At 37.2% G+C, this 12,243-nt stretch overlaps 1 protein-coding gene across 6 annotated transcripts in view; it reads right to left on the bottom strand.

The window, feature by feature from the left end:
* Positions 1-7,415: 7,415 nt before the first annotated feature.
* The window catches only part of VWA3B (von Willebrand factor A domain containing 3B), a 214,686-nt gene continuing 209,858 nt past the window's right edge, over positions 7,416-12,243 (bottom strand). For 2 of the 6 annotated variants that reach the window (XR_015249267.1, XR_015249268.1), the window contains exons 27-29: positions 8,306-8,522; positions 7,914-8,149; positions 7,416-7,484 (exon numbers count right to left, since the gene is read on the bottom strand). Coding sequence is in view for 3 of the 6 variants with exons in the window: in XM_086701270.1 (XP_086557396.1) it covers positions 8,012-8,149; positions 8,306-8,522 (355 nt within the window). In the remaining 3 variants the exon portion in view is untranslated. Of the gene's footprint in view, positions 8,523-12,243 lie in introns of all 6 variants that reach the window. The other 4 variants (XR_015249269.1, XM_086701270.1, XM_086701272.1 and 1 more) reach the window with 4 other exon arrangements.

Below are 12,243 nucleotides of genomic sequence, written 5' to 3'. Positions count from 1 at the left end.
GACTCTTCTGTTGATAACCCCATTCGTTTTTTTTTTTTAAACTTAAGATATAATTTTTAGTTCTAGAATTTCCTTTTTTTTTTTTTTTATCATTTCTTTGCTGGGATTTCCTGTCTTTTCATTTGTTATAAGCGGCTTTTGCTTACCTGAATGGACATAGTTGTAACAGCTACTTTAAATTCCTTGTCTGATAATCCAACATCTGGGTCATATCAGGTTTATTGCCTTTTCTCTTGAAACTGGATCACATTTTCATGGTTATATGTTGAATAACTTAAAAGTTGTATCCCTTGTATCCCAGAGTTCATGAATATTAGATTGCAGACATTCTGGACTCTGTAACATCACTCAGAACCCTTGATATTTTTATTTAAACAGATTTTAGCTTTCTTGAGCTTAAATGGAAATCTCTGCCTCTTGGATGGCAGATCAAATTTCTGTGCAATTTTAACCTTGGATGGTGATCTTGTAACGTGCCTGTGCATATGTGGTTAAGGAGTCAGTGAGAGACTTGGGCAAAGTTTATATACACAAAATTTGTGGCTCCCTGTTTCTGGCTTTCTCCTTGTTTGGATGCTCTCTGCACTTTCCAGAACTTATCTCCAAACTTGGTTTTCTGGTTTTTCAACCCAGAAAGACTATGTGTTTTCATTTAGAGAGTAAGCCTCCACATGTGGCACTGACCATTTCCTGTCCCAGCCTGCTCTCCAGCTAAAATACGTAATACTAGGAAATTCGCCACATCAGAATCTGCTTGCCTTAAGTCACTCTCCAGAGTTTCTGGGTAGTGATTACTTGTATTTTGTCCAGAGTTTATAATTATCTGTCAGAGGGTACTGTGTTAACAGTTTACTCAAACATATTGCAGTGGAATTCCTCTCACCTTTAATTTGGAAGATAGTTCATTGAATATATAATTGTTACAAGTTTTTTTCTTTCTGCACTTTACCATTCCTATATCTTCTAGTCTCCATTGTTTTAGTTGAGAAGTCATTTCATGTTGTGTCATTGTTCCCCTGAGTGTAACATATTGTCCTTCTCTGGTTGCTTTCAAGGTTTTTTCATTATCATCATCTTTTGGCAGTTTGACTATGATGTGCCTTGGAATAGTTTTATTTGTATTTATCATGTTTAGGATTACTTAGGCTTGTTAGATCTACTAATGTTTACCACAACATTTTGGAAGTCTCCAATTTTTAAAATTTTTTCTCTACCTCTTCTTCTAGGACTCCAATTTTATGTATTTTGAAACACTTCAAATAATTCGACAGGTCTCTAAGGTTTTGTTTGCTTTTTTCCAATCCTTTCTGCTTTTCTTTGGATTGGGTAATTTTTATTAACCTATATTCAAGTTCAAAGATTCCCCACTCTGCTGTTCACAGTCCATTTAGTATATGTTTTGTTGTACTTTTCAGCTCTAGAATTTTCCTTTTGCATTTTTAATACCTTCATTTTTCTATTGAGATTTTCTATTAATTTCTTCATATTTACTATATTTTCCTTTAATTCTTTAAATGTATTTATAATAGCTGCTTTAAAGTCAGCTAAATACAACATCTGGACTCAATAAAAATTTCTAATGATGGTCTTTGATCCATCAAAATGGAACACATTTTCCTGTTTCTTTGTATGTATACTCAGTTTTTTTTTGGTTCAAAACTGGATACTTTAGGGAATATATTCTTGTTATGCTGGATTCTATTGCGTTCTTCAAGGCTTTAAAATTAAAAAAAAATTTTGGCTTGCTTGCTTTTTTTTTCTACTCTAATAAATTATCATGCCTGTACTCAAACTGCAAACTGTTCTTTCCTGTAGTATGAAACAGTTCAAATCTCGATTCTGTTCTATGGATTCTCACTGCTGCCTTTTACCCTGCTACCTTCAGTGTTTCCCCTATGGCCAATAATTTAGTGGTCAGCCAAAGATTTGGGCAGATTTTGGAGCACACTCTTTCAGCAATTTAGTTGCTTAAATTTTCCACTGCTCTGCCAGCCTGAGGCTCTTTCCTCTGCCACTTTAATCCCTTAAGAGTAGATTACTGCTGCCTAAACTGTATGTGGTTTGGAAATGTATTTCAGTTCAAAAGTAACAAATACACAGACTTTGCTCCACATAGCTCTATCTCGCAAAAGTATATTCCTCTCTACTTTCCATTAAAACAAAAAAGCAAAACAAAACAGGGTTTCCTGGGTCTGCCCTTACACATGCATAACTTAGTGATCAGCCAGGAATTAGAACAGAGTTTTTGCTCAAGATTTCATGGCTCATTCTTACTGTGCTTTCTTGATGCCAGGATTTCTTCTTTAAAATTTCCACTTCAGCTTTGAACTCATCTCTGGCACCTTGAGCCAGTCAGGCTACATTTTTCTGTTGTCTTGGCCGTGAAAGTTGGGGAGTGTCCTTAGGCTAGAGTGTCACAACCTCACAGTTCTTAACTTTTCCATTCATAGTTTTTGGAGAATAAACTCCTCATATTCTGCCTGCTTTTGAACATTTTATTGTACCTTTAAATACTTGATTTTTCAAAAATTTTATCCAGTTCTTAAAATTGTTATTTGTGAAATGATTTGCATTACCACTTCACATTGTCATATTACCAGAAGTTCTCTAAATGTAGTTTTAATCTCCGTTTTTCTTATCATTAGTGAAGTTATACATCTTTTCACATTTTAAGGTCTATTCTTTAATCTTTGTGAATAGTTCATATCTTTTGCCTATTTTTTATGCCAGGTTTTTTGGTCATTTCTTTTACCCGAATTTTTAAAAGTTCTCTATATTTTAGTACATCAGCTCTTTGTGTGGTATACTGTACAAATAATGTCTCCCAGTGTATCATTTGTGTTTTGACTTTGCTTACGATCCTCTTGGTAATGCATGTTTGAAAATCAACTTTTATGTAGCTGAGCAATCTTTTATTACATCTGAATTTTGAATCATAGTCAAAAAACCTTTCTCTGCACCCATGTTACAGAGGAATTCAATCATGTTTTCTTCTAATACTTGAATGTTTTCATTTTTTACATTTAGGACTTGGATCTATTTGGAGTTTATTCTTATATGTAGTATGAAACATGGATCTATTTTATTATTTTCCAATGGCCATTAGCCATCTCAGCATCAGTTACTAAAAAGTTCCAGTGATTTGAGATGCTATCGTCAGAATACACTAAATTTCCACATATATTTGTCTGTTTTTGGATTCTACTCTATTCCATTAATCTGTTTTTCTTGTGCTAGCACCACACAGGCATAACGATGTTACAGTGTTTTATGTATTAGCATGAGTCCTTCTCCTTGTGGTTTTTCTTCTTTAGTATTTTCTAGCCTCTCTCACATGTTTATTTTTTCATATGAAGTTTACTGTCAACTTTTTAAACCCCATGAAATATTTGCAGTTATTTTTATTGGGATTGTGTTACTTTAATAAATGAACTCACAGAAAACTAACATCTTGATGACATTAAGCCATCCATTCTAAAACCAACAGAGGTTTACATCTACTTTTGTGTCTTTCAGGAATGTTTTAACGTTTTTCTCATTGTTTTTGCACATTTATTGTTAAGTTTATTTTAGGTATGGCTGATCCTCATTATTTATGGATTCTATTTGTGAATTTACCTACTCATTAAAATTTACTTGTAATTCTAAAATCAATAGTCAATACATTTTGTAGAAATACATATGCTCAGAGTGGCAAAAAATGAGTCACCTGACTGCCTTGTTTCAGCTCTCCTGCTCTAAAAAAGGGTCCTCTCAATAGTAAATTTAGTGTCACATTTTCCACATTTTTGTGTTGTTAGTGATCTCGCTGTTTAAAACTGTCCCCAAGTGTAATGTTGAAGTACTATCTAGTATTCCTAAGTGCAAGAAGAAAATATGTATTATACAATCTTCATTCAGGCATGAGTAATAGTGCTGAGAGACAAAAGAAGGTTATATATTTATAAGCGAAAATGATGTGATCAGAGGCTTGCAGGAACTTAACCTTGTATTTCTCTATGGGCAACGATTCAGTATTTGCTAAATTCAGTGTTACAGATGACTTTACAGAACATAAACACCACATATAATGAGAATCAGCTATATTTTTATAAATATTTTTTTACATTTATTTATTTTTGAGAGAGTGAGAGCAAGGAGGGGCAGAGAGAGAAGGAGACATGGAATCTGAAGCAGGCTCCAGGCTCCAAGCAAGCATTCAGCACAGAGCCCGATGTGGGGCTCAAACCCACGAATCATGAGATCATGACCTGAGCTGAAGTCGGAACACTTAACTCACTGAGCCACCCAGGCGCCCCAAGAATCAGCTATATTTTATTTTATTTCTTGCAACTGTATATGAGATTTTTCTCTATCAACATATCCTCTAACTGATCATTGTGCATACAAAGGCTACTGATTTCTGTATGTCAAATTTCTATTCTGCACCTCACTAAACTCTTACATTATTTAAATCATTGTTATCATTGATTCTCTCTGGTTTTTCAGGTATGCTCTTTTATCATGTGCAAATATAATTTTACTTCTTTTTCAATTCTATTCCCTTAATTTCTCTTGTCTAAATGTGTTGGCTACAACATTTCCCCCCTTTTATGACTGTTTCTCATCTATGTGGAACTACTCTGAATTGGTAGTAGGCTAACTCATTGATCCATAGACTCATGGAGTTGAAAAGGAACTCAGAGGTAATGTCGGTCACTTGATGCATGGATCTGTTTTACATCACTTAAGTGGGCATCCAGTCTCTTGAACATCCGTTCCATTTCTTCTAGTAAGAGCAGATCTCTTTCAGAGAGTCAAACTGTACCCATTCCATATAGTTCTTGTATTGCTGTCAATCACTCCATCCTGGCCCCACCCCTACTTATGATCCAAGCCAATTATATGGGGTGGCCATAAAATCTGGATACATAACTGTTATTATTTTTTGACAGACTGAACCCCATTTATTACTTATGGCTGGCATATGCAAAAAGCATAGATTTATTCAGTGAAAATCAAACACACAATCACCTGAGGCAATGAATACAGATGTATGTGCAATGTATGGGGATGAAATGCATTAGTGTACTATTGAAATTACTACATACAGCCAACTATCTTAAAAAGAGATTTAAATAATAAAATATAAAATCTTTTATATATACCAACATAGTAACCGTTTCTGGTAGTCTTCAACATCTGTGCAATTTCTGAGTTAGTTTCAACTTATTATGGGTCTTATTTCCTTGTTTCTTTGTATGCCTGGTAATTTTTGATTGAATGCCAGACACTATAAATTTTACTTTATTGGGTGGTCTTTTTTTAATCCCTACAAATATTCTTGAGCTTTGTGTTGAGACATAGGTTATTTGGAAACAATTTTATTCCTCTAGGGTTTGCTTTTAAGCCTTATTATATGGGACCAGAGAAGTGTTTAGTCTAAGGCCAATTTTGTTCCACTATTGAAGCAAACATTTTCTGAGTACTCTATCTGATGCTCCTTGAATAAAGATATCTGTTTTCTACACTGACTGGATGAAACAGGAGGTATTCCCAGCCTTATGTGAGCTGTAAGCATTGTTCCCTCTGACCTTTCTGGAAAGTTCTTTCTCCAACCTTGAGTAGTTTCCTCACAGCCATGCACTAGTAAGTACAGAGTTGAAGACTCAAAGGAGCTTATGTACATATATCCAGAGTTGTTTCTGTGAGTAGCTGTCTCTTCTCCAGCCCTCTATCCTGTAGACTCCAGCTGCCTTGGTCTTTTCAGAATCCTAGTTTAATTCAAAGAAGGTACCGGGCTCTGCCTGGGTTCCTGATCCTTTTGTTGTAGCCTGGAAACTGACTCCAGGAAATAAGCAGCACACTCATGGGGCTTACCTCACTTGTTTGTCAGAGATCCTGTACTTCATTGCCTATGTCCAATGTTTTGGAAACTGTGGTTACATACATTTTATCTGGTGTTTTAATTGTTTCAGGCAGGGGCTAGGGAATGAAATCAGGTTCCTGTTATTCCACACTGGCTGGAAGTAGAAATACACTGTCTTTATTACAATTTCCCCCAGCACACTGAATTGGACATTATCTATAAAGTACAACACACTGTATATATCACTTAATGTCATTGAGAATATCATGCATTGTAATGTAATATCAACAAAGTTTTCTTATGTATATTTGTCTTGTAGTTCATTCCTTGTACATGCCTTTAAACCAGACAACAGCGATTGGTCCAAAAATAGAGTAGAGATGCAGAAAGGTAAGATAGAGAAGGTAAGTACCTTCCAAATGCTGATAGTATCTCTCTGGAGCCTGGCATACTGTCAGCACTCAATTGCTTGTTGAATAATTGAATGAATGCATACAGCCTAAGATGAATGCTTGCATGTATGAAGGCATGAATGAATATGACTTGATGAATGGTTTCTTTCCTACCCCACTAGTTCTCCACTGGTCAAACCAAAACTGGATGATTATTCCAGAGCCTATGAGAAACCTCTGAGTTCTGTGGGGAGTCATACTGCTTCTCCACACACTGTCTCCTGTCTTGTTCTGGATCATTTCCTCACTCCTCAATTCCTTCCTCACTACATTACTACTTTACCCTGATGCTGAGCTGATGTTCCTTTTTCTTTCATATTTTTGGAAGGAGATTCCTCCTTTAATTTCTTTGCCATGACCGTGGTGACACCCTAGCTTTCAGGAATATGAACACAATTTTTAATTAGGTTGCAAATTAAAAAAAAAATTTTTTTTAACATTTATTCATTTTTGAAAGACAGAGAGAGACAGAGTGCGAATGGGGAAGGGGCAGAGAGAGAGGGAGACACAGAATTCGCAGCAGGCTCCAGGCTCCAAGCTGTCAGCATGGAGCCTGATGCGGGGCTCAAACTCACAGACTGCAAGATCATGACCCGAGCCGAAGTCAGCCACCCAACCGACTGAGCCACCCAGGCGCCCTGATTGCAAATTTTTAGAGTATTAGTGGTGATACTCTAAAATCCATCTTTTCCTAGCATCCAATATTTGTTTTATTAATAATCTGTACCCTGGGATGCCTGGGTGACTCAGCTGGTTGAGTGACTGACTTAGGCTAAGGTCATGGTCTCGCAGATCATGAGTTCGAGCCCCACATCGGGCTCTGTGCTGATATCTCAGAGCCTGGAGCCCGCTTCAGATTCTGTGTCTCCCTCTCTCTTTGCCCCTCCCCTGCTCACACTCTCTCTTTCAAAAATAAATAAACATTAAAAAAATAATCATCTGTACCCTATTATTATGGGACTATTACTGACTAGAAAAAGAATTTGGGAGAGCTATTTCATTTTTGAAATTAGTGAAGCTAATTTCACTAAGGAATTAATGAAAAGAAGTGAATACTTTCATGTCATTGCTAAAATGTGTTCAAAGAAAACAGTAATAAACAAACAATACAATAGTTTTGAAATGTTTCCAATGTAAGAGTTTTTATTGTGGTTCCGCACTCAACTAGAGGTACCTACAACAGACTACAGACAAAAACAATTAGAGAGGGCTCAATAAAAATTGCCAGAAATTAATAATTTTGTTTTGCAGATCTCAGACACATTACTAGATCTTAATTTCAGTCTTAACATTAAGTGATAAAATCCCTAATTTAAATGAGATAATTAATTTAAAACAAGACTGCAGGCTTGGATTATAAGTACATTGCCTTCCAAAAAAAAATAGCTGAAAATCCTATGATAGTAATCTGTCAGGTTAAACTTCTGGGCATGATGAATTTACCAAAAGACTGAGTATAATGTGGTGAGGACAGAGAAAATAATACGATAAAGAATGGTTAGGAAAAGCCAGAAAACAGCACAAACAGACGGGAGATCTAGGTGGGAGATAACAGGGAAGTGTACCTGTTTTACAAACAGGGTAGGAATGGGTAGGATGAAAGGCAGTCTTACCTCAGCAGAGAGGCTAGTTCCACAGTGTTGACTGGCTGAGGTCTAGGCAGCCCTGGAGGAATGCTGGCTCTCTTAAACATAGTTGCCACTAGACTGCTTTAAGGTTTCTCAGCAGTGGTCCTCAGCCCTTTGCTGCTGTGGGTGGCTCTAGGAGGAAAGGCAGGGCTGCTTGAGGTGGAGGTATGGCAGCGACGGTGTGGCTGGCTGACTCCCAGATCCTGGGCCGAGGACCTTCTCTGGGGAAGTGGATGTCAGCATTATTTAAGGGTGTTAGAGTTTTTGCCACTCTGGGACCTAAACTGGCCTGGAAACTGGGGAGTGACCTCACGTGCACTATTCTTGAGAGAGGTTTCAGGGTGTTCCGGAGATAGGCGATGTCGTCCCCCGCCTACCTTGGGCTTGGGGTGTTTCTTGGGGTAGGACTCTTGGGACCTGATGCCATAAGAGTCATCAGATTCTGAGGACACCGTTTCCTGGAGAGGCAACCTCTTGGAAGGTTTCTTTTTCTTCTTTCTAGGGTTCTCCGGTCTTAGCTCTTGTAAATCCCCAGTGTCCGTTTCTTTGAGTGGCCATATTAAGAAAGTAGAATTCTTTGTCTTCACATCCTCCCTAGAGAGAGAGAGAGAGAGAGAGAGAGACAGAGACAGAGAGAGAGAGAGAGAGAGAGAGAGAGAATGCAGGATTACCCTGGTCTTGTTGGCTGCTGTGTCTACAGAGATGTCCAAGCCAGCCCTGCAGTGTTTCTCAGCTCTTGGTCCCTTGGCCTTCTTCCCATGGAATGGAGTTGCAGAGGTCCTGTGGCCCTGATAGTTTGGGCTGCATTTTATTCCATGCAGTTCATTTCCACAGGTCTTTGTGGGAGCCTCACGTGGCATGAAGAATCTAATGTCATTTGGACCTTGTCCTGACCAAGTCAGTGAATGAAGCAACAATTCCTGCCCAAGAAGTCTCTTGGCATGCCTCAGAATTGACCTCTGTCCACCCCAGGATTATAAGCTTGGCCACATCATAGTTCAGTTTATTCCTGACATACTGAACTGGAGCTTGTACAGTAGAAACATTCTTCTACACCCTTAGTTTTCCCTAATTACTGTATGGTGTACCATCAGAAAAATGTCTCCCAAATTCAAAAACAATATGCTTTTTAATTTAACTGACATTGGATTTGACTATGAAGTCATAAAGCTAGTCTTACCATTTAGAAAATATAGTGCACGTGATCAACTAATATTTGACAAGGGAACCAAGAATACTCAATAGGGAAAGACAGTATTTTCAATAAATGGTGTTGAGAAAACTGGAAATCCACATGCTCCTATCCTATAACACTCACAAAAATGAACCTGAAATGGAAATAATAAGAACTCAAACCATAAAACTCCTAGAAGATAACATAGGGGAAAAACTCTTTTACACTGGTTCTGGCAGTGATTTTTTTTAGATATAACACCAAAAATACAAGCAACAAAAGCAAAAATAAGTGGCACTACATCAAACTGAAAAACGTCTGCACAGCAAAAGAACCAAACAATCAAACAAAGAGGCAACCTAAGAAATGAGAGACACTATTTGCAAACCATACACCGGATAATGGATTAATGTCCAAAATATATAAGGAACTCATACAACCTAATATTGAAAAGACGAATAATCCTGCACAATAAATTCTTACTAATTACAAAAAAAAAAAAACCCAAACAAATAATCCAATCAAATAATGGGCAGAAGACTTGAACAGTTTTTCCACAAAAGACATACAAATAGCCAAAAGGTACATGAAAATGTGCTCAGTATCACTAATCACAAGAGAAATCAAAATCAAAACTACAATGAGATATTACCTCACACCTGTTAGGATGGCTATTATCAAAAAGACAAGAGATAACAAATGTTGCTGAGGCTGTAGAGAAAAGTGAGCCCTTCTATGCTGTTAATGGGAGTGTAAACTAGTACAGTCACTATGGAAAACAGTATGGAAGCTCCTCAAAAAATTAAAAATGGAACTACAATATGATCTATCAGTCCCACTTCTGGGTATATATCCAAAGGCAACTAAATCACTGCCTCAAAGAAATATCTGTAGTCCCATGTTCCACTGCAGCATTATATACAATAGCCAAAATATGGAAACAACATAAGTGTCCATTGGTGGATGAATGGATCAAGAAAATGTTATATGTATTATATATATATTTCATATACAATGGAATATCATTTAGCTATTAAAAAAAGAAGGAAACCCTGCCATTTGTGACAAGGATAGACTTTGAGGGTATTATATTAAGTGAAATAAGTCAGAGAAAGACAAATACTGTGTGATCTCACTTATATGTGACATAGAAACAGAGTAAAATGGTGGCTGGCTGCCAGGGACTGGGGGGGTGGGCGGTGAGGGTAGAGGACATGGGAAGAACATGAAAAATATTTTTTTATCTTATAAAAAAATAAAAGAAAATATATTGGTCAGTTTATTTATCCAGCAATGTTGTATTTCAAAGAAGGTATCTTGGGAACATCATGACTTCATTCCAGCCATGCCCTCATGGCACACCATCTGGGGAACTTGCCTTTTTCAGGGCCTTCAGGGTAAGTTAAAAACACCAGTTCCCTGGTGTTAAACCTTATTTTGTTCCCATAAGCAGTATCTACCACCTTGATCACCCAGCTTTCACTCTGAATAACTTTTGATCACTGCTACTTCAGATCCTCTTGGAAATTACCAAGGAAAAATTAAAAGTGAGAAAATATTTTTAGTTATTTCTAAAAAGAAAATTACATCAATCAAGTCCCTCTTCAAAAGATCAAGATTCACTACATGTGATACTTTTCAAGGATTGGCTCAAAGACTCAGGAGGTAATTCCCAAGAGAGATTTAAAAATGGCCTTTATACCTATTAGGATAGCTGTTGCCAAGAAAAGAAAAAGCAAAGCCAAAAAATAACAGATGTTGGCAAGGATATGGAGAATCTAGAACCTTGTACACTGTTGGTGGGAATATAAAAATGGTAAAGCTGCCATATAAATTGTATGTCAATTTCTCAAAATATTAAAAATAGAATTACCATATGATCCAGCAACTCCACTTCTGTGTATGTATAGACAAGAAGAAAAGCAGGGACTCAAACACCCATGTTCACTGCAGCATTACTCACAATAGCCAAAAGGTGGAGACAACCCAAGTGTCCACCAACAGATGAATGGATAAACAAACTGTGGTATATAATACAATAAAATCTTATTTAGTCTTAAAAAGGGAGGAGATTCTGACACAGACTATAACATGGATGAACCTTGAGTACATTATGCTAAATGAAACGTCAGTCACAAAGGAATGGGGGATTAGTGGTCAATGGGTACAGAGTTGTGGTTTGGGATGATGGAAAAATTTGGGGACTGGCTGACCGTGATGGCTGCACAGCAATGGGAATGTACTTAATGTCACTGAACAGTATGCTTAAAAATGGTTAAAATGATACATTTTATGATATATGTATTTACCACAATAAAAAAAAAATGGCCCAAGCAACAGCAGTAAAATGGGAGAAAGCCTTCTCAGGAGGCCACAAAAATTATCTTGATATATGAGGCCAGCACCTATGTAGATGTGTAAGTTCTGTGAGCTGGGTTCTCAGACTCATCTTGAAATCACATGACAAGGCTGTGACACCACCCCTCCTCTGTGAAATCTAAAATCTTACCTACATTACCATCAACTATTCCTCACATTGCTGCTTCCCTCTGGAATGGACAAAATTGATACGTTCTATTTACTCTTTAGAAATGGTCTCTAAAATTTTCCCATGTACATCTCCCAAGTATCAGGATCGGTTGCAGTCCAGTCCACCTCCTAAAACTTCTCAGAAAGAAGAGCAACAAGGAAGGAGAGAGAGAAAGTAGAGAATAAGGCACCCAAAGAGAAAGGTGGAAGAGAGGCTGACCTACCTACCGGAAGGATACCAGGAAGATGATCATGCAAAGAAACCAGTAAGAAGGGTAGGAAAGACCGAGAAGCAACACATGTCTAGTCTTCAGTGGGAGACTGGTCATATAAGTCACACACCACCTGGATAATTAAATTCCAGGGAGGCAATAACAAAACAAAACATGTCCCCATCATGCCAAAAGCAAGTAATATATTGTTAAGTGGGGAAAAAGTCACCAACAACGTATGTGACTAGAAACCTTTCCATCAAATGGTTAACTGTTGCCTCAGGGAAAAGAATTCCAGTAAGATTGTCACTTCTTCCACATTAAAAATTTTTTTATAACTGTCATAAATGGTGAGGGGAAACAAATTTTTATTTTAAGGAAAAATAATCAACACAGCAGA

Source organism: Puma concolor, chromosome A3 (genome assembly GCF_028749965.1).
Source record: "Puma concolor isolate L17-30 chromosome A3, mPumCon1.1.hap2, whole genome shotgun sequence".
Taxonomy (NCBI): domain Eukaryota; kingdom Metazoa; phylum Chordata; class Mammalia; order Carnivora; family Felidae; genus Puma; species Puma concolor.
This window is presented reverse-complemented; position numbering and strand designations above follow the sequence as displayed.